Here is a 22,035-nt window from a genome sequence, read left to right on the forward strand (position 1 = left end):
AGAGGGGGAGAGGGGGAGAGGGAGAGTGGGAGAGTGGGAGAGAGGGGGAGGGGGAGCGAGAGCAGGAGATTGGAAAAGGGAGAATGGGAGTGGGAGAGGAAGAGACAGAGAGTGGGAGCGGAAGAGGGGGAGAGGGAGAGTGGCAGACTGGGAGAGTGACAGAGTGGGAGAGAGGGAGAGGGAGAGAGGGGGAGAGTTGGGGAGGGAGAGTGTGGCAGTGGGAATGGGAGCGGTGTGGGAGAGTGTGCGTCATAGTGGGAGAGTGGGCGAGGGCGAGGGGGAGTGGGAGAGGAGGTGTGGTAAAGGGTGAGAGTGGGAGAGGGACAGTAGAAGAGGGAGAGAGGGGGAGAGGGGGAGAGGGGAGGGGGAGGAGGAGCGAGAGCGGAAAATTGGAAAAGGGAGAATGGGAGTGGGGGGGAGTGGGAGAGGAAGAGATGGAGAGTGGGAGTGGGGGAGGGGGAGAGGCGGAGTGGGAGAGAGGGAGAGGAGCAGAGGGAGAGGGAGAGAGGGGGAGAGTGTGGCAGTGGGAATGGGAGTGGTGTGGGAGAGTGTTCATCGGAGTGGGACAGTGGGCGAGGGCGAGGGGGAGTGGGAGAGGAGGAGTGGTAAAGGGTGAGAGTGGGAGAGGGGGAGAGTGTGAGTGGGAGGGAAAGTGGAGAGGGGGGAGGGAAAGTGGAGAGGGGAGAGGGAGAGAGAGAAAGAGGGGTAGGGGGTGGGGGAGGTGGGAGAGGGAATGGGAGAGGGAATGGGAGGGGAGTGGGAGAGGGGGAGTGGGAGAGGGAGGGGGGAGGGGGAGAGGGAGAGAGAGGGGGGAAAGGAGAGGTGGAGGGGGAGAGAGCGCAACTGGGAGAGGGGAGAGTGGGAGAGGGAAGAGTGGGAGAGTGGGAGAGGGCAGAGTGGGAGAGTGGGAATGTGGAGAGGGGAGGGGGAGATGGGAGAGAGGAGGGGGGAGAAGGGAGAGGGGAGAGGGGAGAGGGGGAGAGGGAGAGAGGGGAGAGGGAGAGAGGGGAGAGGGAGAGATGGGAGAGTGGGAGTGGGGGAGGTTGGGAGAGGGGGTGAGGGGAGAGGGAGAGAGGGAGAGGGAGAGAGTGAGGGTGAGGGGAAGTGGGAGAGGGAGAGTGGGAGAGTGGAAGAGGGAGAGCAGGAGAGGGGAAAAGGGAGAGTGGGAGTGGGGGAGGCTGGGAGAGGGATGGAGGGGAAAAGGGAGAGTGGGAGGGAGAGAGCGGGAGAGGGAGAAGGAGAAAGAGAGGGAGAGGGAGAGTGGGAGAGTGGGGGAGCGGGAGATTGGAAAAGGGAGAATGGGAGTGGGGGAGAGTGGGAGAGGAAGAGAGGGAGAGTGGGAGTGGAGGAGGGTTGGAGAGGGGGAGAGGGGAAAAAGGGGAGTGGGAGGGGAAGAGATGGAGAGGGAGAAAGGAGGAGGGGAGAGAGAGTGGGATTGGAAAAGGGAGAATGGGAGTGGGGGATAGTGGGAGAGAGGGGGAGAGGGAGGGGGTGAGAGATGGAGGGGGGAGGTGAGGGGGAGGGGGAGCGGGAGGGGGGAGGGGGAGAGGGAGAGTGGGAGATTGGAAAAGGGAGAATGATAGTGGGGGAGAGTGGGAGAGGAAGAGACGGAGAGTTGGAGTGGGAGAGGGGGAGCGGGGAGAGGGAGAGTGGGAGAGTGGGAGAGAGGGAGAGCGGGAGAATGGGGGAGAGGGAGAGTGGGAGAGAGGGAGAGAAGGGGAGTGGGGGAGAGGAGCAGAGGGAGAGGGAGAGGGTGGGAGAGGAGAGGAGCAGAGGGGGAGGGGAGTGGAGCAGGGGGAGGGGGAGAGGAGCAGAGGGAGAGGGGGAGAGGGGGAAAGTGGGGGAGTGGGAATGGGAGCAGGGGTGGGAGAGTGTGCGTCGGAGTGGAAGAGTGGGAGAGGAGCAGAGGGAGATGGGGAGAGTGGGGGTGGGAGAGGGTGAGTGGGTGTGGGAGTGGAAGAGGGGTAGTCTCGGGGGAGGGGGAGGATGGGAGAGGGGGAGGGGAGGGAGGGGGAGATGGGGAGAGGGTGAGGGAGAGCGGGAGAGAGAGAGGGAGAGAGAGAACGGGAGAGCGAGAGAGGGAGAGTGGGAGAGTGGGGAGCTGGAGAGGGAGAGAGGGAGAGCGGGAGAGGGGGAGAGGGGTTGAGGGATTGAGGGGATGAGGGGGAGAGTGGGAGAGGTATATTGGGGGAGTGGGAGGGGGAGAGTGGTTGACGGGGAGAGGGGGAGAGGTGAGTGGGAGAGTGAGAGAGTGGGAGAGGTGGAGACTGGGAGAGGGGGGAGAGTGGGAGGGGGAGAGTGGGAGGGGGAGTGGGGGAGGGGGGAATGGGGGAGCCAGAGAGTGAGAGAGGGGGAGTGGTGAAGGGGGAGTGATAAAGGGGGAGAGTGGGAGAGTGGGACTGGGAGAGAGCGGGAGAGGTGGAGAGGGGGAGGGTGATGGGGAGATTGGAAGAGGGAGAGTGGGAGAGGTGGAGAGGTGGTGAGGGGGAGGGTGATGGGGAGAGTGGAAGAGGGAGAGAGTGGGAGAGGGAGAGGCGGAGAGCATGAGGGTGATGGGGAGAGGGGGAGAGAAGGTGGGAAGGGGAGGGGAGGGGGAGAGTGGAGCGGAGGAGAGTGTGAGAGTGGGATAGGGAGAATGGGAATCTGAGTGGGAGAGAGGGGAATGGGAGAGTTGGAATGCGATAGTGGGAGAGGAAGAGTCGGAAGAGGGCTGTGGTTGTGTGGGAGTGGGATAAAACGGGGCTTGTTTTGTTCTGATCTGTGTTTTACCGCATAGCGTGTGGGCACTAGAATGTGTTATGATACTTGTGGGCTGCTCCCAGCACTCCTCTAAATGTATTGGTTGTTAAAACAAATGACGCATTTCAATGTTAAATAAATCTGAATCTGTTGATGCAAACACAAATGTAAACATTGACATTTGAAACAGGAAAATAAGTTTCCCTAGCTGATTAGTTTAAAGATTAGATTTATTTGTTACATGTACATCAAAACATACAATGAAATGTGTTATTTGTGTTTGCAACTAATGGAGTCCAAGGATATGCTGGAGGCAGCCCACAATTGTTAGACCACAAGAACATTAGACATAGGAGCAGAATTAGGCCATTCAGCCCATCAAGTCTACTCTGCCATTCCATCATGACTCATCCTGGATCCCACTTGACCCCATACACCTGCCCTCTCACCATATCCAACTGATCAGGAATCTATCAACTTCCACTTTGAACATGGACTTGGCCTCTACCGCAATCTGTGGCAGAGCATTCCAGATTCATCACTCTTTGGCTAAAAACAATATTCCTCCTTACTTTGTTGTAAAAGATCACCTCTCAGTTTTGAGGCTGTGCCCTCTAGTTCTAGACACCCCACCATAGGAAACACTCGTCCCACATCCACCTTATCTCGTCCTTTCAACATTCGGTAGGTTTCAATGAGATACCGCCCCCCACCCACCCATATTCTTCTGAATTCCAGCGAGTACAGGCTCACAGTTGCCAAATGCTCCTCCTATGTTAACCACTTCATTCCTGGAATCATCCTTGTATTGTTGCCATGCTTCCAGCGGCAACACAGCATGCCCACGTCTTATTAACCCTAATCCACATCTTTGGAATATAGGAGGAAATTGAAGCACCTAGAAGAAACCCACATGGTCACAGGGAAAATGTACAAACTCCTTACATGTAGCAGCAGGAATTGAACCCTAATTGATTTTACAGGCAGCACTGTAAAACATTGCACTAATTGCTTACATTGCAGTTTTGCCTGTGCCTTCAATGCTTGTTCTGATTTTCTGACACATCCCAAAGATCAGTAGTTTAATTGGCCAGTGTAAGTTGTCCCTAGCATGTAGGTGAATTGTGGAATCTGGGGTGGGGGGAGCCAGTTAATTGGAACGTGAGGAAAATGAAATGGGGTTAATGTGGCTGATGGTCAGCAGAAACGCAGTGAGAAGGGCCTATCTCTGTGCTTTACGACTTGATCACACTAACTAGGCAGCACACAACATAGGGAGATTTCAGTTCGTCAGCCCTATCAAAGGAGGGGCCATTGTCCAGGCGCAAACTTTGTTTAAAGGTTCTAAGCCCGAGAAATCATAGGCCTGCTCCATTTCAACCCAAAAGACGAAAGGTCAGTGTACAAACGGCAATGTGTAAAGCACAGGAACAGGTCTTTCAGTCCACAATGTTGTACTGAACTGATTAAATGTCCAACTAAACAAATCTCCTCTGTCTACACAATGTCCATATCTTTACAATTCTTGCACATTCATGTGCCCAAGAGTCTCTTGAGTGTCCCATTGTGTTTGCCTCCACTACCTCATCAGGCAACGCATTCCAGGACCCCCCCCCCAATCTGTGTGTTAAAAAAAAACCCTTTGAACTTAACCCCTCTCACCTCTAGTATTACTGAAAACTGCTGTTATGTTTCACAATATAGCAACAACTGTGGTAAGGAGGTACCCCATGCTATCCAAGGAATGATGGGTTTGCAGAACCTGTTTACTTTATACCAAAGGCTAGAGTGTTCATACCTTGTACTTTCCAGGGTTTTTCAAGGCACACACTAGAGCTCCATGACCGCCCATTGAGTGGCCAAAGATAGACTTCTTCTCAGGGATCACAGGGAAATTAGCGTCAATGAGAAAAGGCAACTGGAGAAGAACACAGTAATTAGCCATTTAAAGATGAAGACATGCTTCATGCTTAATCAAGACATGCTGATACCCGACAGCAACAATGTTAACAACAGAGAGGTACACTTCACATCTGCCTGGATAGAAAATTTAGCTTTAAAATGTTTTGCTCATTAGAATGAATTTTATTGGGGTCACCAAAAGAATGGCAGCATAGGAAAAGGTCTCACGACAAAAAAGAATGTAAACTGCCCCAAAGTTGAAATTAGACAAATATTTAGTATTGTCCCCTGCAGACAGAAACAGGTGAATTGATTATGGGAAGCAAGGACATGGCAGACCAATTGAATAATTACTTTGGTTCTGTCTTCACTAAGGAGGACATAGATAATCTTCCAGAAATAGTAGGGGACAAAGGGTCCAGTGAGATGGAGGAACTGAGCGAAATACATGTTAGTAGGGAAGTGGTGTTAGGTAAATTGAAGGGATTGAAGGCAGATAAATCCCCAGGGCCAGATGGTCTGCATCCTAGAGTGCTTAAGGAAGTAGCCCAAGAAATAGTGGATGCATTAGTGATAATTTTTCAAAACTCGTTAGATTCTGGACTAGTTCCTGAGGATTGGAGGGTGGCTAATGTAACCCCACATCTTAAAAAAGGAGGGAGAGAGAAACCGGGGAATTATAGACCAGTTAGCCTAACGTCGGTGGTGGGGAAACTGCTGGAGTCAGTTATCAAGGATGTGATAACAGCACATTTGGAAAGCGGTGAAATCATCGGACAAAGTCAGCATGGATTTGTGAAAGGAAAATCATGTCTGACGAATCTTATAGAATTTTTTGAGGATGTAACTAGTAGAGTGGATAGGGGAGAACCAGTGGATGTGGTATATTTGGATTTAAAAAAGGCTTTTGACAAGGTCCCACACAGGAGATTAGTGTGCAAACTTAAAGCACACGGTATTGGGGGTAAGGTATTGGTGTGGGTGGAGAATTGGTTAGCAGACAGGAAGCAAAGAGTGGGAATAAACAGGACCTTTTCAGAATGGCAGGCGGTGACTAGTGGGGTACCGCAAGGCTCAGTGCTGGGACCCCAGTTGTTTACAATATATATTAACGACTTGGATGAGGGAATTAAATGCAGCATCTCCAAGTTTGCAGATGACACGAAGCTGGGTGGCAGTGTTGGCAGTGAGGAGGATGCTAAGAGGATGCAGGGTGACTTGGATAGGTTGGGTGAGTGGGCAAATTCATGGCAGATGCAATTTAATGTGGATAAATGTGAAGTTATCCACTTTGGTGGCAAAAATAGGAAAACAGATTATTATTTGAATGGTGGCCAATTAGGAAAAGGGGAGGTGCAACGAGACCTGGGTGTCATTATACACCAGTCATTGAAAGTGGGCATGCAGGTACAGCAGGCGGTGAAAAAGGCGAATGGTATGCTGGCATTTATAGCGAGAGGATTTGAGTACAGGAACAGGGAGGTACTACTGAAGTTGTACAAGGCCTTGGTGAGACCACACCTGGAGTATTGTGTGCAGTTTTGGTCCCCTAATCTGAGGAAAGACATCCTTGCCATAGAGGGAGTACAAAGAAGGTTCACCAGATTGATTCCTGGAATGGCAGGACTTTCATATGAAGAAAGACTGGATGAACTGGGCTTGTACTCGTTGGAATTTAGAAGATTGGGGGGGATCTGATTGAAACGTTTAAAATCCTAAAGGGATTGGACAGGCTAGATGCAGGAAGATTGTTCCCGATGTTGGGGAAGTCCAGAACGAGGGGCCACAGTTTGAGGATAGAGGGGAAGCCTTTTAGGACCGAGATTAGGAAAAACTTCTTCACACAGAGAGTGGTGAATCTGTGGAATTCTCTGCCACAGGAAACAGTTGAGGCCAGTTCATTGGCTATATTTAAGAGGGAGTTAGATTTGGCCCTTGTGGCTACGGGGGTCAGGGGGTATGGAGGGAAGGCTGGGGTGGGGTTCTGAGTTGGATGATCAGCCATGATCATAATGAATGGCGGTGCAGGCTCGAAGGGCCGAATGGCCTACTCCTGCACCTATTTTCTATGTTTCTATGGCTATATCAATAAAAAGGGGCAAGGATGGAGTCTAAGTAGAAGAATGAAAAGTCCGCTCAGAAGGCTGATAAATATAAAAAAACACAGCAAGATGAGGGGCATAGTTCCCCTACGGCTAGCCAGGATGGAGATATTGTGGAAGAATCAGTGAATCTGACTTTGATTCTTAGAGAAATTCGTGATTTCTGACAAGATATCAACAAACAGCCGGAAGATATTAATGGAGAAATAGGAAAAACTAATCTGAGGTTAGATGAAGCCAAAGCGAGGATTGTAGGGACTGAGGAGAGGCTGCAAAACGCAGAGGAGGTGATAGGAGAAATGCTGAAGCTATAAGAACAGCTCCAGTGGAAGTTAATAGACCAAGAAGGCCGCTCAAGAAGGGAAAATGTGAGGATCTATGGAGTTCCCGAAGGAGCTGAAGGTAAACCCAGACTGGTGATTCCCTTCGTGGAGAAGCTGCTTAGAGAGGACCTTGAAATACCAGACTCAAAAGACCTACAGATAGAACGGGCCCACCATGCGTTGGCACCACAACCCCCGGCAGATGCCCAACTCAGATCAATTTTAGTCAGACTTCTCATTTGCAAAATGAAGGAAGAAGTGCTTAAGCTGGCATGGCAAAGGAAAGGCTTCATGTGGAACCACTGGAAAATCAGTTTAGACCACGATTACGCATCGGGGATCCTTGCCAGATGGAAGGAATACGCAGAAACGCGGAGGGTCCTGAAGGAAAACAACATCAGATTTCAGACCCTGTATCCAGCTCGGCTAAGAGTCTTTTACGACAAAGGGACAAAAATCTACGCTACAGTGGAAGAGGCAACGTTGGATCTAGTGGTTCGGGGACTACCCATAAAAATTATCACCCAACCGGAGTCGTTACTGGAGAAGATTTGGTGGTGGACATGGCAGCCAGTGCGGCAAGGACACTCCACTAGAACCAGAGTGTCAAGTTATAAGGAAAAGCTGCAAGTATTCAGATGCGAACGTACAGAGAGTGTAGAATAATTGAGAAATGTCTGAAAAGAGTAAATCATACTTAAAGGTAAAATGAAAGCTGATAATTGAAAATAATCTTGACAGAATAACTTGAATGATAGCAACATGGTCGAGAAACAAAAAGGAGAGAATTCTCTATGACTGTTCACACTGCGGGGGGCCCTCTAACACAGACTGGAGATAGGGGTTATCCCTCTGAACTGAGGCGGGTCAGTGCTCAGGCCTCACTGTTGGAAGTCGGGAAAAATTTTCAAATGTTCTATGTTCAAAAATGCCTAGGGCTTGGTTTTATGTTCTGGTTTACTGTTGAGAAGGGATTGCTTTCTGTTGGTTTAGAAAAGGAGAGTTTTTTTTCTATTACAGAAAAATGCAAATTGAACTGCTAAAAAAAATTTCCTATAATGTAAATGGTGTTTTGAACCCAATTAAGACAATAAGACAAAGGAGCAGAAGTTGGCCATTCGGCCCATCGAGTCTGCTCTGCCATTTTATCATGAGCTGATCCATTCTCCCATTTAGTCCCATTCCCCCGCCTTCTCACCATAACCTTTGATGCCCTGGCGACTCAGATACCTATCAATCTCTGCCTTAAACACACCCAATGACTTGGACTCCACTGCCACCCATGGCAACAAATTCCATAGCTTCACCACCCTCTGGCGAAAAATATTTCTTCGCATTTCTGTTCTGAATGGGCACCCTTCAATCCTTAAGTCATGCCCTCTCGTACTAGACTCCCCCATCATGGGAAACAACTTTGCCACATCCACTCTGTCCATGCCTTTCAACATTCGAAATGTTTCTATGAGGTCTCCCCTCATTCTTCTAAACTCCAAGGAATACAGTCCAAGAGCGGACAAACATTCCTCATATGTTAACCCTCTCATTCCTGGAATCATTCTAGTGAATCTTCTCTGTACCCTCTCCAACGTCAGCACATCCTTTCTTAAATAAGGAGACCAAAATTGCCCACAGTACTCCAAGTGAGGTCTCACCAGTGCCTTATAGAGCCTCAACATCACATCCCTGCTCCTATACTGTATTCCTCTAGAAATGAAAGCCAACATTGCATTCGCCTTCTTCACCATCGACTCAACCTGGAGGTTAACCTTAAGGGTATCCTGTATGAGGACTCCCAAGTTCCGTTGCATCTCAGAACTTTGAATTCTTTCCCCATTTAAATAATAGTCTGCCCGTTTATTTCTTCTACCAAAGTGCATAACCATACACTTTCCAACATTGTAGTTCGTTTGCCACTTCTTTGCCCATTCTTCCAATCTATCCAAGTCTCTCTGCAGACTCTCTGTTTCCTCAGCACTACCGGCCCCTCCACCTATCTTCGAATCGTCAGCAAACAGCCACAAAGCCATCTATTCCATAATCCAGATCACTGATGTACAATGTAAAAAGAAGCAGCCCCAACATGGACCCCTGTAGAACACCACTGGTAACCGGCAGCCAACCAGAGAAATAACATTATGTCTAAATTGAAAAAAGAGAGGGCACAAATAGCTTTCCTTCCGGAAACGCGCATGAGCCAGTCCGAACATGCAAAACTAAAAAGAATGGGCTTTAAACATGTATTTTATTCATCATATAAATTGGGCCACAAAATAGGAGTAGCTACTTTAATATCAAGTGCTCTTAATTATGAACATATTTCAGAGACTAAAGAAGGACGATTTGTAAAAATTACAGGAAGAATAGAAGGTACTGAAATAACATTGTTGAATGCTCCACCAGGTTGTGAATGGTCATTCTATAGACACATTTTTGACCTAATGGTCAGCTCTCAAGGGTTAGTAATCTGCAGAGGGGATTTTAATATTAAATTAGACCCTGCATTCGTCTCTTCAAGAACAGTTATTCAGAATAAACCTCTGACGAGGAAAGTGAAAAATGGTGCAAGGGGGAGGGATTCAAATTTCTGGGGTATTGGAACCAGTTCTGGAGGAGGTGGGACCGGTACAAACAGGACAGTCTGCACCTGGGCTGGACTGGAACCGATGTCCTAGGGGGAGCATTTGCTACTGTTGTTCAGGAGGATTTAAACTAATGTGGCAGGGGAACAAGTGCAGAGAGACAGAGGGGTGTAAAATGAGGGTAGAAGCAAAAAGTATTAAGGTGAACAGTAAAAGTGGCAGCCCGGCAAATCCAGGGCAAAAATCAAAAAGGGCCACTTTTCAACATAATTGTCTAAGGGCTAAGAGTGTTGAAAAAGCAAGCCTGAAGGCTTTGTGTGTCAATACAAGGAGCATTCATAACAAGGTGGATGAATTAAAAGTGCAGATTAATGAATATGATATAGTTGGGATCACAGAGACATGGCTCCAGGGTGACCAAGGATGGGAGCTCAACATTCAGGGATATTCAATATTCAGGAGCGATAGACATGAAAGAAAAGGAGGTGGGGTAGCATTGCTGGTTAAAGAGGAGATTAACGCAATAGAAAGGAAGGACATTAGCCGGGAGGATGTGGAATTGATATGGGTAGAGCTGCATAACACTAAGGGTCCCCCACCCTGCTCTCATGACTATACCCCTTCCCCACACAAAACCACCACGGTGGGCTTCACAGCTGAACAGGTGAGAAGACAGCTGAAACGTCTCAACCCAAGCAAGGCTGCAGGACCGGATGGTGTCAGTACCAGGGTGCTCAAAGCCTGTGCCCCTCAGCTATGTGGAGTACATCCCCATGTATTCAACCTGAGCCTGAGGCTCCGGAGGGTTCCTTTGCTGTGGAAGACGTCCTGCCTCGTCCCTGTGCCGAAGACGCCACGCCCCAGCGGTCTCAATGACTACAGACCGGTGGCATTGACCTCCCACATCATGAAGACCCTGGAGAGACTTGTTCTGGAGCTGCTCCGGCCTATGGTCAGGCCACACTTAGATCCCCTCCAGTTCGCCTACCAGCCCCGACTAGGAGTTGAGGATGCCATCGTCTACCTGCTGAACCGTGTCTACGCCAACCTGGACAAGCCAGCGAGCACTGTGAGGGTCATGTTTTTTGACTTCTCCAGTGCGTTCAACACCATCCACCCTGCTCTGCTGGACGAGAAGCTGACAGCGATGCAAGTGGATGCTTTTCTGATGTCATGGATTCTTGATTACTTGACTGGCAGACCACAGTACGTGTGCTTGCAACACTGTGTGTCCGACAGAGTGATCAGCAGCACTGGGGCTCCACAGGGGACTGTCTTGTCTCCCTTTCTCTTCACCATTTACACCTCGGACTTCAACTACTGCACAGAGTCTTGTCATCTTCAGATTTCTGATGACTCTGCCATAGTTGGATGCATCAGCAAGGGAGATGAGGCTGAGATGGGGCTACGGTAGGAAACTTTGTCACATGGTGTGAGCAGAATTACCAGGAGCTGGTGGTAGACCTGAGGAGAGCTAAGGTGCCAGTGACCTCTGTTCCCATCCAGGGGGGCAGTGTGGACATGGTGGAGGATTACAAATACCTGGGGATACGAATTGACAATAAACTGGACTGGTCAAAGAACACTGAGGCTGTCTACAAGAAGGGTCAGAGTCATCTCTATTTCCTGAGGAGACTGAGGTCCTTTAACATCTGCCAGACGATGCTGAGGATGTTCTACGAGTTTGTGGTGGCCAGTGCTATCATGTTTGCTGTTGTGTGCTGGGGCAGCAGGCTGAGGGTAGCAGACACCAACAGAATCAACAAACTCATTCGTAAGGCCAGTGATGTTGTGGGGATGGAACTGGACTCTCTGACGGTGGTGTCTACAGAGAGGATGCTGTCCAAGTTGCATCCCACCCACTACATAACGTACTGGTTCGGCACAGGAGTACACTCAGCTAGAGACTCATTCCACCGAGATGCAACACAGAGCGTCATAGGAAGTCACTCCTGCCTGTGGCCATCAAACTTTACAACTCCTCCCTTGGAGGGTTAGACACCCTGAGCCAATAGGCTGGTCCTGGACTTATTTCCTGGCATAATTTACATATTACTATTTAACTATTTATGGTTTTATTACTATTTATTATTTATGGTGCAACTGTAACGAAAAACAATTTCCCCCGGGATCAATAAAGTATGACTATGACTATGGGGCAGAAGACGCTGGTGGCAGTTGTGTACAGGCCACCTATCAGTAGTAGTGAGGTTGGGGATGGCATTTAACAGGAAATTAGAAATGCGTGCAATAAAGGAACAGAAGTTATCATGGGTGACTTCAATCTACATATAGATTGGGTGAACCAAATTGGTAAAGGTGCTGAGGAAAAGGATTTCTTGGAATGTATGCGGGATGGTTTTCTGAACCAACCTGTAGAGAGCAGGCCATTCTAGACTGGGTATTGAGCAATGAGGAAGGGTTAATTAGCAATCCCGTCATGAGAGGCCCCTTGGGTAAGAGTGACCATAATATGGTGGAATTCTTCATTAAGATGGAGAGTGACATAGTTAATTCAGAAACAAAGGTTCTGAATTTAAAGAAGGGTAACTTTGAAGGTATGAGATGTGAATTAGCTAAGATAGACTGACAAATGATACTTAAAGGGTTGACGGTGGATATGCAATGGCAAGCATTTAAAGATCACATGGATGAACTACAACAATTCTTCATCCAGTTTGGTAAAAGAATAAACCAGGGAAGGTAGTGCACCCGTGGCTGACATGGGAAATTAGAGATAGTATCAATTCTAAAGAAGAAACATACAAATTAGCCAGAAAAAGCAGCATTCCTGAGAACTGGGAGAAATTCAGAGTCCAGCAGAGGAGGACAAAGGGCTTAATTAGGAAAGGGTAAAAAGATTATGAAAGAAAGCTGGCAGGGAACATAAAAACTGACAGTAAAAGCTTTTATAGATATGTGAAAAGAAAAAGATTGGTTAAGACAAATGTAGGTCCCTTACAGTCAGAAAAAGGTGAATTGATCATGGGGAACAAGGATGGCAGACCAATTGAATAACTACTTTGGTTCTGTCTTCACTAAGCAGGACATAAATAATCTTCAGGAAATAGTAGGGTATCGAGGGTCTAGTGAGATGGAGGAACTGAGGGAAATACATGTTAGTAGGGAAGTGGTGTTAAGTAAATTGAAGGGATTAAAGGCAGATAAATCCCCAGGGCCAGATGGTCTGCATCCTAGAGGGCTTAAGGAAGTAGCCCAAGAAATAGTGGATGCATTAGTGATAATTTTTCAAAACTCTTTAGATTCTGGACTAGTTCCTGAGGATTGGAGGGTGGTTAATGTAACCCCGCTTTTTAAAAAAGGAGGGAGAGAGAAACCGGGGAATTATAGACCGCTTAGCCTAACATCGGTGGTGGGGAAAATGCTAGAGTCAGTTATCAAAGATGTGATGACAGCACATTTGGAAAGCGGTGAAATCATCGGACAAAGTCAGCATGGATTTGTGAAAGGAAAATCATGTCTGATGAATCTCATAGAATTTTTTGAGGATGTAACTAGTAGAATGGATAGGGGAGAACCAGTGGATGTGGTATATTTGGATTTAAAAAAGGCTTTTGACAAGGTCCCACACAGGAGATTAGTGTGCAAACTTAAAGCACACGGTATTGATGTGGATAGAGAATTGGTTGGCAGACAGGAAGCAAAGAGTGGGAATAAACGGGACCTTTTCAGAATGGCAGGCAGTGACAAGTGGGGTACTGCAAGGCTCAGTGCTGGGACCCCAGTTGTTTACAATATATATTAATGACTTAGATGAGGGAATTAAATGCAGCATCTCCAAGTTTGCGGATGACACAAAGCTGGGCAGCAGTGTTAGCTGTGAGGAGGATGCTAAGAGGATGCAGGGTGACTTGGATAGGTTAGGTGAGTGGGCAAATTCATGGCAGATGTAATTTAATGTGGATAAATGTGAGATTATCCACTTTGGCGGCAAAAACAGGAAAACAGATTATTATCTAAATGGTGGCCGATTCAGAAAAGGGGAGGTGCAACGAGACCTGGGTGTCATTATACACCAGTCATTGAAAGTGGGCATGCAGGTACAGCAGGTACTGAAAAAGGCGAATGGTATGCTGGCATTCATAGCAAGAGGATTCGAGTACAGGAGCAGGGAGGTACTACTGCAGTTGTACAAGGCCTTGGTGAGACCACACCTGGAGTATTGTGTGCAGTTTTGGTCCCCTAATCTGAGGAAAGACATTCTTGCCATAGAGGGTGTACAAAGAAGGTTCACCAGATTAATTCCTGGGATGGCAGGACTTTCAAAGTCTGGATCGACTAAGCTTATACTCGCTGGAATTTAGAAGATTGAGGGGGGAATCTTATTGAAATATATAAAATTCGAAAGGGATTGGACAGGCTAGATGCAGGAAGATTGTTCCCGATTTTGGGGAAGTCCAGAACGAGGGGTCACAGTTTAAGGATAAAGGGGAAGCCTTTTAGGACCAAGATGAGGAAAAAGTTCTTCACACAGAGAGTGGTGAATCTGTGGAATTCTCTGCCACAGGAAACAGTTGAGGCCAGTTCATTGGCTATATTTAAGAGGGAGTTAGATATGGCCCTTGTGGCTAAAGGGATCGGGGGTACGGAGAGAAGGCAGGTACAGGGTTCTGAGTTGGATGATCAGCCATGATCATACTGAATGGCGGTGCAGGCTCGAAGGGCCGAATGGCCTATTCCTGCACCTATTTTCTATGTTTCTATGTTTCTATACTCAATTACCCGAAAGTAATGGAGAAATTAAGGGGAGAAATCAAAGAATAATTAGACCATTATGACATAGGAGAAACATCACCAGTGATCTTAAAGGATACATTGAAAGCTGTACGGGGGGCGGGGGGGGGGAATTATTTCCATTATTACACACATGAAAAAATTCAATGCACAAAAATTAAAAGAGGATGCTGTCTAAGCTGCAAGCCATCTTGGTCAATGTCTCCCATCCACTACATAATGTACTGGGTGGGCACAGGACTACATTTAGCCAGAGACTCATTCCACCGAGGTACAGCACAGAGCATCATAGGAAGTCATTCCTGCCTGTGGCCATCAAACTTTACAACTCCTCCCTTGGAGGGTTAGACACCTTGAGCCAATAGGCTGGTCCTGGACTTATTTCATAATTTACTGGCATAATTACATATTACTATTTAATTATTTATGGTTCTATTACTATTTATTATTTATGGTGCACCTGTAACGAAAACCAATTTCCCCCGGGATCAATAAAGTATGACTATGACTAAAATTAAAGCAACTTTAAGTTGTAGATAGCAACAAAATTAGTTCTAATTTAAAACAGGAAATTAAGAAAGTGCAAAGTGAAATTGATGATATTTCAATACACATTGGAAACTCAAAGAAACTTTCTCTACCTGAGACAAAAGAATTATGAAGTGGGAGGAAAATCAGCTAGATTATTAGCATATAAGTTACGTAAACAACAAGCAGACAATTCATAAAATAAAGAGTCCAAAAACAAAGCGTGTGGCGAATACAACAGGGAAAGTTCAAGAGAGTTTTGAAACATATTATCGACAGCTGTACTCTCAACCCCGGGCCTCCAATGAGTCCTATATAGACACTTCCCTGAATTCTTTAGATCTACCCAAGCTCACAGATTTACAAAATGAATGCCTATTAGAACTAGTAACTGCCAAAGAACTGAACACGGCCATCCCTAGATTAAAGGTCGGAAAGTCTCCAGGCTCTGATTGGTTTACCTCAGAGTGGTACAAATTGCTGAAGTCACAGTTAGTTCCACTATTACTTCACACCTTTAATTGGATCTTACAGAAAGGAGAAATCCCACCTTCCTGGAGAGAGGGAATTATCTCAGTTATTCCTAAAGGGGGTAAAGATAAGGGGGTAAAGAAAGGGGTAAACTAGAATGTGGTAATTACTAGCCAATCAGTGTTGTTAATTTGGACTACAAATTATTTACATCTATATTAGCTTGTAGACTGGAAAAGCTTCTACCTGGCCTCATCCACTTAGACCAGACTAGATTCATTCAGCAAAGTCAAACTCAGGATATCATAAGGAGAACTTTACACATACTAGTACAGGTTATTAAGAACGGGACAGAGACAATGGTAGTGGGATTAGACCCTGAGAAAGCTTTTGATTCAGTTAGTTGGGTATTCCTGTACAGAGTGTTAAGAAGATTCTGGTTTCAAGAAAAGTTTATTGAAGTAATCCAGACTTTATATGACAGCCCTACAGCTCAAATTATGATGATTGGGGACCTCTCTGACTTTTATTTTAGAGCGAGGAACGAGACAGGGATGCCCAATTTCTTCTCTCCTTTTTGCACTATACATTGAACCTCTTGCCCAGCTAATAAGACAGAGCGAAATTGTAAAAGGTATCAAGGTGGCAGGGACAGAACAGAAGGTGGCGCTATTCGCAGATGACATTTTAGTCTATTTGAGTGAACCAGAAAAATAATCATTTATAGGATTGCTTACACTGTTGGATGAGTTCGGGAAAATATCAGGTTATAAAATTAATGTAAAGAAAACACAGGCTTTGTCCACAGCATCCAAAAAACTGCAGGAGATATATGATCTTAAGTGGGAAGCTAAATCATGAAAATATTTAGGAATAACCCTGCCAGAAGATCTTTCAACATTGTCACAGGTAAATTATGGGCCATTAATTTCAGAAATAAAAGCAGATATACATAGGTGGAATCTTATCCCCTTTTTAAGTTTAAATTCAAGGATAAATATCATAAAAATGAGTATTCTCCCTCGGTTACTTTACCTTTTCCGGACTTCACCTGTGGAGGTGGACGATAATCAATTCAAGGAATGGGACATATGGATTTCCCGCTTTATCTGGCAAGGAAGGAAACCTAGAATCTGATTTAACACCTTACAGTTAGGAAAGGAAGAAGGAGGTATGGCACTTCCTTGTTTGAGAGTTAGTGTTACAAAATACACGTGGACTAAGATGTTAACTGTCCCGTGCTATTACCAGTGGGATTATCAGTTGATCTGCCACCTGTCTTCAGGAGTTTCGGCCCGCTTATGATCAAGACTCCTTCGAGGTGGTGGGCCAGCAGTGAGCTTAAAAACTTGGCATCTGCCTCTATCAGAATTGTTGGTCACTTCCATCCAACAGATTATTTTTATGCTTCATAACCCTTCATATGCTTTTATAACTCCTCTATTATATTGGTGCAATGGGGAATATAAGGCTCGATGGAAGTAAATAGAATTTGGATTGATTGACAGTATTCCTCTACAGGCCTCAATAGCAGACAAAGGACTGATGGCCCAATTGGAAAAGATTTAAAACAGCTGTATAAATCTCATATTAAAAGTATAGCAGAAGGTGGCTAATACATGTGGAATCAATAACATGTTAAAGCTTCTCAGATGGTGTGCTTATGATGCCGAATTTCTTCCCAGCAGAGGAGATAAAAGATTTGAACTGTGAAGAAAAGGTCTTACAACCTATCTCTCATTCACATATAAAAGTGGATTACAAAGTTTTCAATCCCTGCAGGACAAACATGACCGAGAACACAATGACTTTTTTAGAAACATAGAAACATAGAAAATAGGTGCAGGAGTAGGCCATTCGGCCCTTCCAGCCTGCACCGCCATTTATTATGATCATGGCTGATCATCCAACTCAGAACCCCACCCCAGCCTTCCCTCCATACCCCCTGACCCCTGTAGCCACAAGGGCCATATCTAACTCCCTCTTAAACATAGCCAATGAACTGGCCTCAGCAGTTTGCTGTGGCAGAGAATTCCACAGATTCACCACTCTCTGTGTGAAGAAGTTTTTCCTAATCTCGGTCCTAAAAGGCTTCCCCTCTATCCTCAAACTGTGACCCCTCGTTCTGGACCTCCCCAACATCGGGAACAATCTTCCCGCATCTAGCCTGTCCAATCCCTTTAGGATCTTATACGTTTCAATCAGATCCCCCCTCAATCTTCTAAATTCCAACGAGTACAAGCCCAGTTCATCCAGTCTTTCTTCATATGAAAGACCTGCCATCCCAGGAATCAATCTGGTGAACCTTCTTTGTACTCCCTCTATGGCAAAGATGTCTTTCCTCAGATTAGGGGACCAAAACTGCACACAATACTCCAGGTGTGGTCTCACCAAGGCCTTGTACAACTGCAGTAGTACCTCCCTGCTCCTGTACTCGAATCCTCTCGCTATAAATGCCAGCATACCATTCGCCTTTTTCACCGCCTGCTGTACCTGCATGCCCACTTTCAATGACTGGTGTATAATGACACCCAGGTCTCGTTGCACCTCCCCTTTTCCTAATCGGCCACCATTCAGATAATAATCTGTTTTCCTATTTTTGCCACCAAAGTGGATAACTTCACATTTATCCACATTAAATTGCATCTGCCATGAGTTTGCCCACTCACCCAACCTATCCAGGTCACCCTGCATCCTCTTAGCATCCTCCTCACTGCTAACACTGCCACCCAGCTTCGTGTCATCCGCAAACTTGGAGATGCTGCATTTAATTCCCTCATCCAAGTCATTAATATATATTGTAAACAACTGGGGACCCAGCACTGAGCCTTGCGGTACCCCACTAGTCACCGCCTGCCATTCTGAAAAGGTCCCGTTTATTCCCACTCTTTGCTTCCTGTCTGCTAACCAATTCTCCACCCACACCAATACCTTACCCCCAATACCGTGTGCTTTAAGTTTGCACACTAATCTCCTGTGTGGGACCTTGTCAAAAGCCTTTTGAAAATCCAAATATTAGGTACCTTCAAGTACAACATCATGTTAACCAGAGTTGTAGATATGAAGTAAAGGCATCCGTTAGTCTTGCGAGACCGTGGATCTGCGCCAGGAAAGTCTTCACTCTCCAGGGCGCAGGCCTGGGCAAGGTTGTATGGAAGACCGGCAGTTGCCCATGCTGCAAGTCTGCCCTCTCCACGACACCAATGTTGTCCAAGGGAAGGGTATTAGGACCCATACAGCTTGGCACCAGTGTCGTCGCAGAGCAATGTGTGATTAAGTGCCTTGCTCAAGGACACAACACGTTGACTTGGCTGGGGCTTGAACTCATGACCTTCAAGCCGCTAGTCCAATGCCTTAACCACTTGGCCATGTGCCCACTTGTAGATATACAGACATATCAACAGTAGAATTAGAATTTTTCAAGATTCTGAATTCGGCTTACAGTTCAATACCAAGTAAATCAACTTCTCCATTATATAATGCCCTCTCTCATGCCAAAAATTAAAACACATTGTATATTAAAGAGAAGTGAGAGAAAGAAGTGGGGTTGCTACTTTCAGAGGAGGCTTGGGGGAAAATGACCATATAACCATATAACAATTACAGCACTGAAACAGGCCATCTTGGCCCTTCAAGTCCTCTCTTACTCTTACTCTCACCTAGTCCCACCGACCTGCACTCAGCCCATAACCCTCTATTCCTTTCCTGTCCATATATCTATCCAATTTAACTTTAAACGACAACATCGAAACTGCCTCAATCACTTCTGCTGGAAGCTCGTTCCACACAGCTACCACTCTCTGATTGACGAAGTTCCCCCTCATGTTACCCCTAAACTTTTGCCCTTTAACTCTCAACTCATGTCCTCTTGTTTGAATCTTCCTCATTCTCAATGGAAAAAGCCTATCCACGTCAACTCTATTAATCCCCCTCATAATTTTAAACACCTCCATCAAGTCCCCCCCTCAACCTTCTACGCTCCAAAGAATAAAGACCTAACTTGTTCAACCTTTCTCTGTAACTTAGGAGATGAAACCCAGGCAACATTTTAGTAAACCTCCTCTGTACTCTCTCAATTTTATTGACATCTTTCCTATAATTCGGTGACCAGAACTGTACACAATACTCCAAATCTGGCCTTACCAATGCCTTGTACAATTTCAACATTACACCCCAACTCCTATACTCAATGCTCTGATCTATAAAGGCCAGCATACCAAAAGCTTTCTTCAACACCCTATCCACATGAGATTCCACCTTCAGTCAACGTGGCATGTTGGAGAAGGTGTGGCTCCAAGGAGGCAAATCATTTCCGTATTTTTTGGGATTGCCGTAAATTAAGTTTATATTGGTAAGGTATTCACAGAACATTAGTTAAGGTATTTAATTCTCAGATACCTCTGAACTTTGAGACTCTCTACTTGGGGCATGTATTGTTTTTGGACAAGAAGAGATACATAGAAATTAGTATTCGACCACGATTATTAATATTTTTTATAACAACTATTATGTGCCTAATTATTTTCTATATTATCTCAATGTGGACTTGTGAATGTACAAATTAATATAGATTTTCACAGATAAAAAATGGAAAAGGTTATATATGTAAAAAAAAGTTTGTGTATTACTTGTGAATACCTTATCCAAATAAAAATATTTTTTTTTAAAAAAGAATTAATTTTATTAAATGAGAGGTCATGTGTCTTCCTGTTGTGTGTGTTGCTTGGATTTCCAGCATCTGCAGACTTCCTCTTGTTTCTGAGGTCAACAGGGAAATGTACTATGGACATGTGGTCGATGTTTAGAGATCTCTTGCAGGATGTTAGGGATAAATTTGTTCTGGTGAGGAAGGTGAAGAATGGTAGGGTGAAGGAACCATGGGTGACAAGTGAGGTGGAAATTCTAGTCAGGTGGAAGAAGGCAGCATACATGAGGTTTAGGAAGCAAGGATCAGATGGGTCGATTGAGGAATATAGGGAAGCAAGAAAGGAGCTTAAGAAGGGGCTGAGAAGAGCAAGAAGGGATCATGAGAAGGCCTTGGCGGGTAGGGTAAAGGAAAACCCCAAGGCATTCTTCAATTATGTGAAGAACAAAAGGATGACAGGAGCGAAGGTAGGACTGATTAGAGATAAAGGTGGGAAGATGTGCCTGGAGGCTGTGGAAGTGAGTGAGGTCCTCAATGAATACTTCTCTTCGGTATTCACCAATGAGAGGGAACTTGATGATGGTGAGGACAACATGAGTGAGGTTGATGTTCTGGAGCATGTTGATATTAAGAGAGAGGAGGTGTTGGAGTTGTTAAAATAAATTAGGACGGATAAGTCCCCGGGGCCTGACGGAATATTCCCCAGGCTGCTCCATGAGGCGAGGGAAGAGATTGCTGAGCCTCTGGCTAGGATCTTTATGTCCTCGTTGTCCATGGGAATGGTACCGGAGGAGTGGAGGGAGGCGAATGTTGTCCCCTTGTTCAAAAAAGGTAGTACGGATAGTCCGGGTAATTATAGACCAGTGAGCCTTACATCTGTGGTAGGAAAGCGGTTGGAAAAGATTCTTAGAGATAGGATCTCTGGGCATTTAGAGAATCATGGTTTGATCAGGGACAGCCAGCATGGCTTTGTGAAGGGCAGATCGTGTCTAACAAGCCTGATAGAATTCTTTGAGGAGGTGACCAGGCATATAGATGAGGGTAGTGCACTGGATGTGATCTATATGGATTTTAGTAAGGCATTTGACAAGGTTCCACCAGTAGGCTTATTCAGAAAGTCAGAAGGCATGGGATCAAGGGAAGTTTGGCCAGGTGGATTCAGAACTGGCTTGCCTGCAGAAGGCAGAGGGTCGTGGTGGAGGGTGTACATTCAGATTGTGACTAGTGGTGTCCCACAAGGATCTGTTCTGGGACCTCTACTTTTCGTGATTTTTATTAACGACCTGGATGTGGGGGTAGAGGGGTGGGTTGGCAAGGTTGCAGATGACACAAAGGTTCGTGCTGTTGTAGATAGTGTAGAAGATTGTCGAAGATTGCAGAGAGACATTGATAGGATGCAGGAGTGGGCTGAGAAGTGGCAGATGGAGTTCAACCCGGAGAAGTGTGAGGTGGTACACTTTGGAAGGACAAGCTCCAAGGCAGAGTACAAAGTAAATGGCAGGATACTTGGTAGTGTGGAGGAGCAGAGGGATCTCGGGGTACATGTCCACAGATCCCTGAAAGTTGCCTCACAGGTGGATAGGGTAGTTAAGAAAGCTTATGGGGTGTTAGCTTTCATTAGTTGAGGGATAGAGTTTAAGAGTCGCGATATAATGATGCAGCTCTATAAAACTCTGGTTTGGCCACACTTGGAGTACTGTGTCCAGTTCCGGTCACCTCACTATAGGAAGGATGTGGAAGCATTGGAAAGGGTACAGAGGAGATTTACCAGGATGCTGCCTGGTTTAGAGAGTATGGATTATGATCAGAGATAAAAGGAGCTAGGGCTTTACTCTTTGGAGAGAAGGAGGATGAGAGGAGACATGATAGAGGTGTACAAGATAATAAGAGGAATAGATAGAGTCGATAGCCAGCGCCTCCTCCCCAGGGCACCACTGCTCAATACAAGAGGACATGGCTTTAAGGTAAGGGGTGGGAAGTTCAAGGGGGAT

At 46.1% G+C, this 22,035-nt stretch overlaps 1 protein-coding gene across 2 annotated transcripts in view; it reads right to left on the minus strand.

The window, feature by feature from the left end:
* Positions 1–22,035, minus strand: part of esd (esterase D/formylglutathione hydrolase) — a 125,607-nt gene that overhangs the window by 42,613 nt on the left and 60,959 nt on the right. For both annotated transcript variants that reach the window (XM_063051303.1, XM_063051304.1), the window contains exon 6: positions 4,538–4,657. In XM_063051303.1, the coding sequence (XP_062907373.1) occupies positions 4,538–4,657 (120 nt within the window). The remainder of the gene's footprint in view (positions 1–4,537; positions 4,658–22,035) is intronic.

Source organism: Mobula hypostoma, chromosome 6, assembly GCF_963921235.1.
Source record: "Mobula hypostoma chromosome 6, sMobHyp1.1, whole genome shotgun sequence".
Taxonomy (NCBI): Eukaryota; Metazoa; Chordata; class Chondrichthyes; order Myliobatiformes; family Myliobatidae; genus Mobula; species Mobula hypostoma.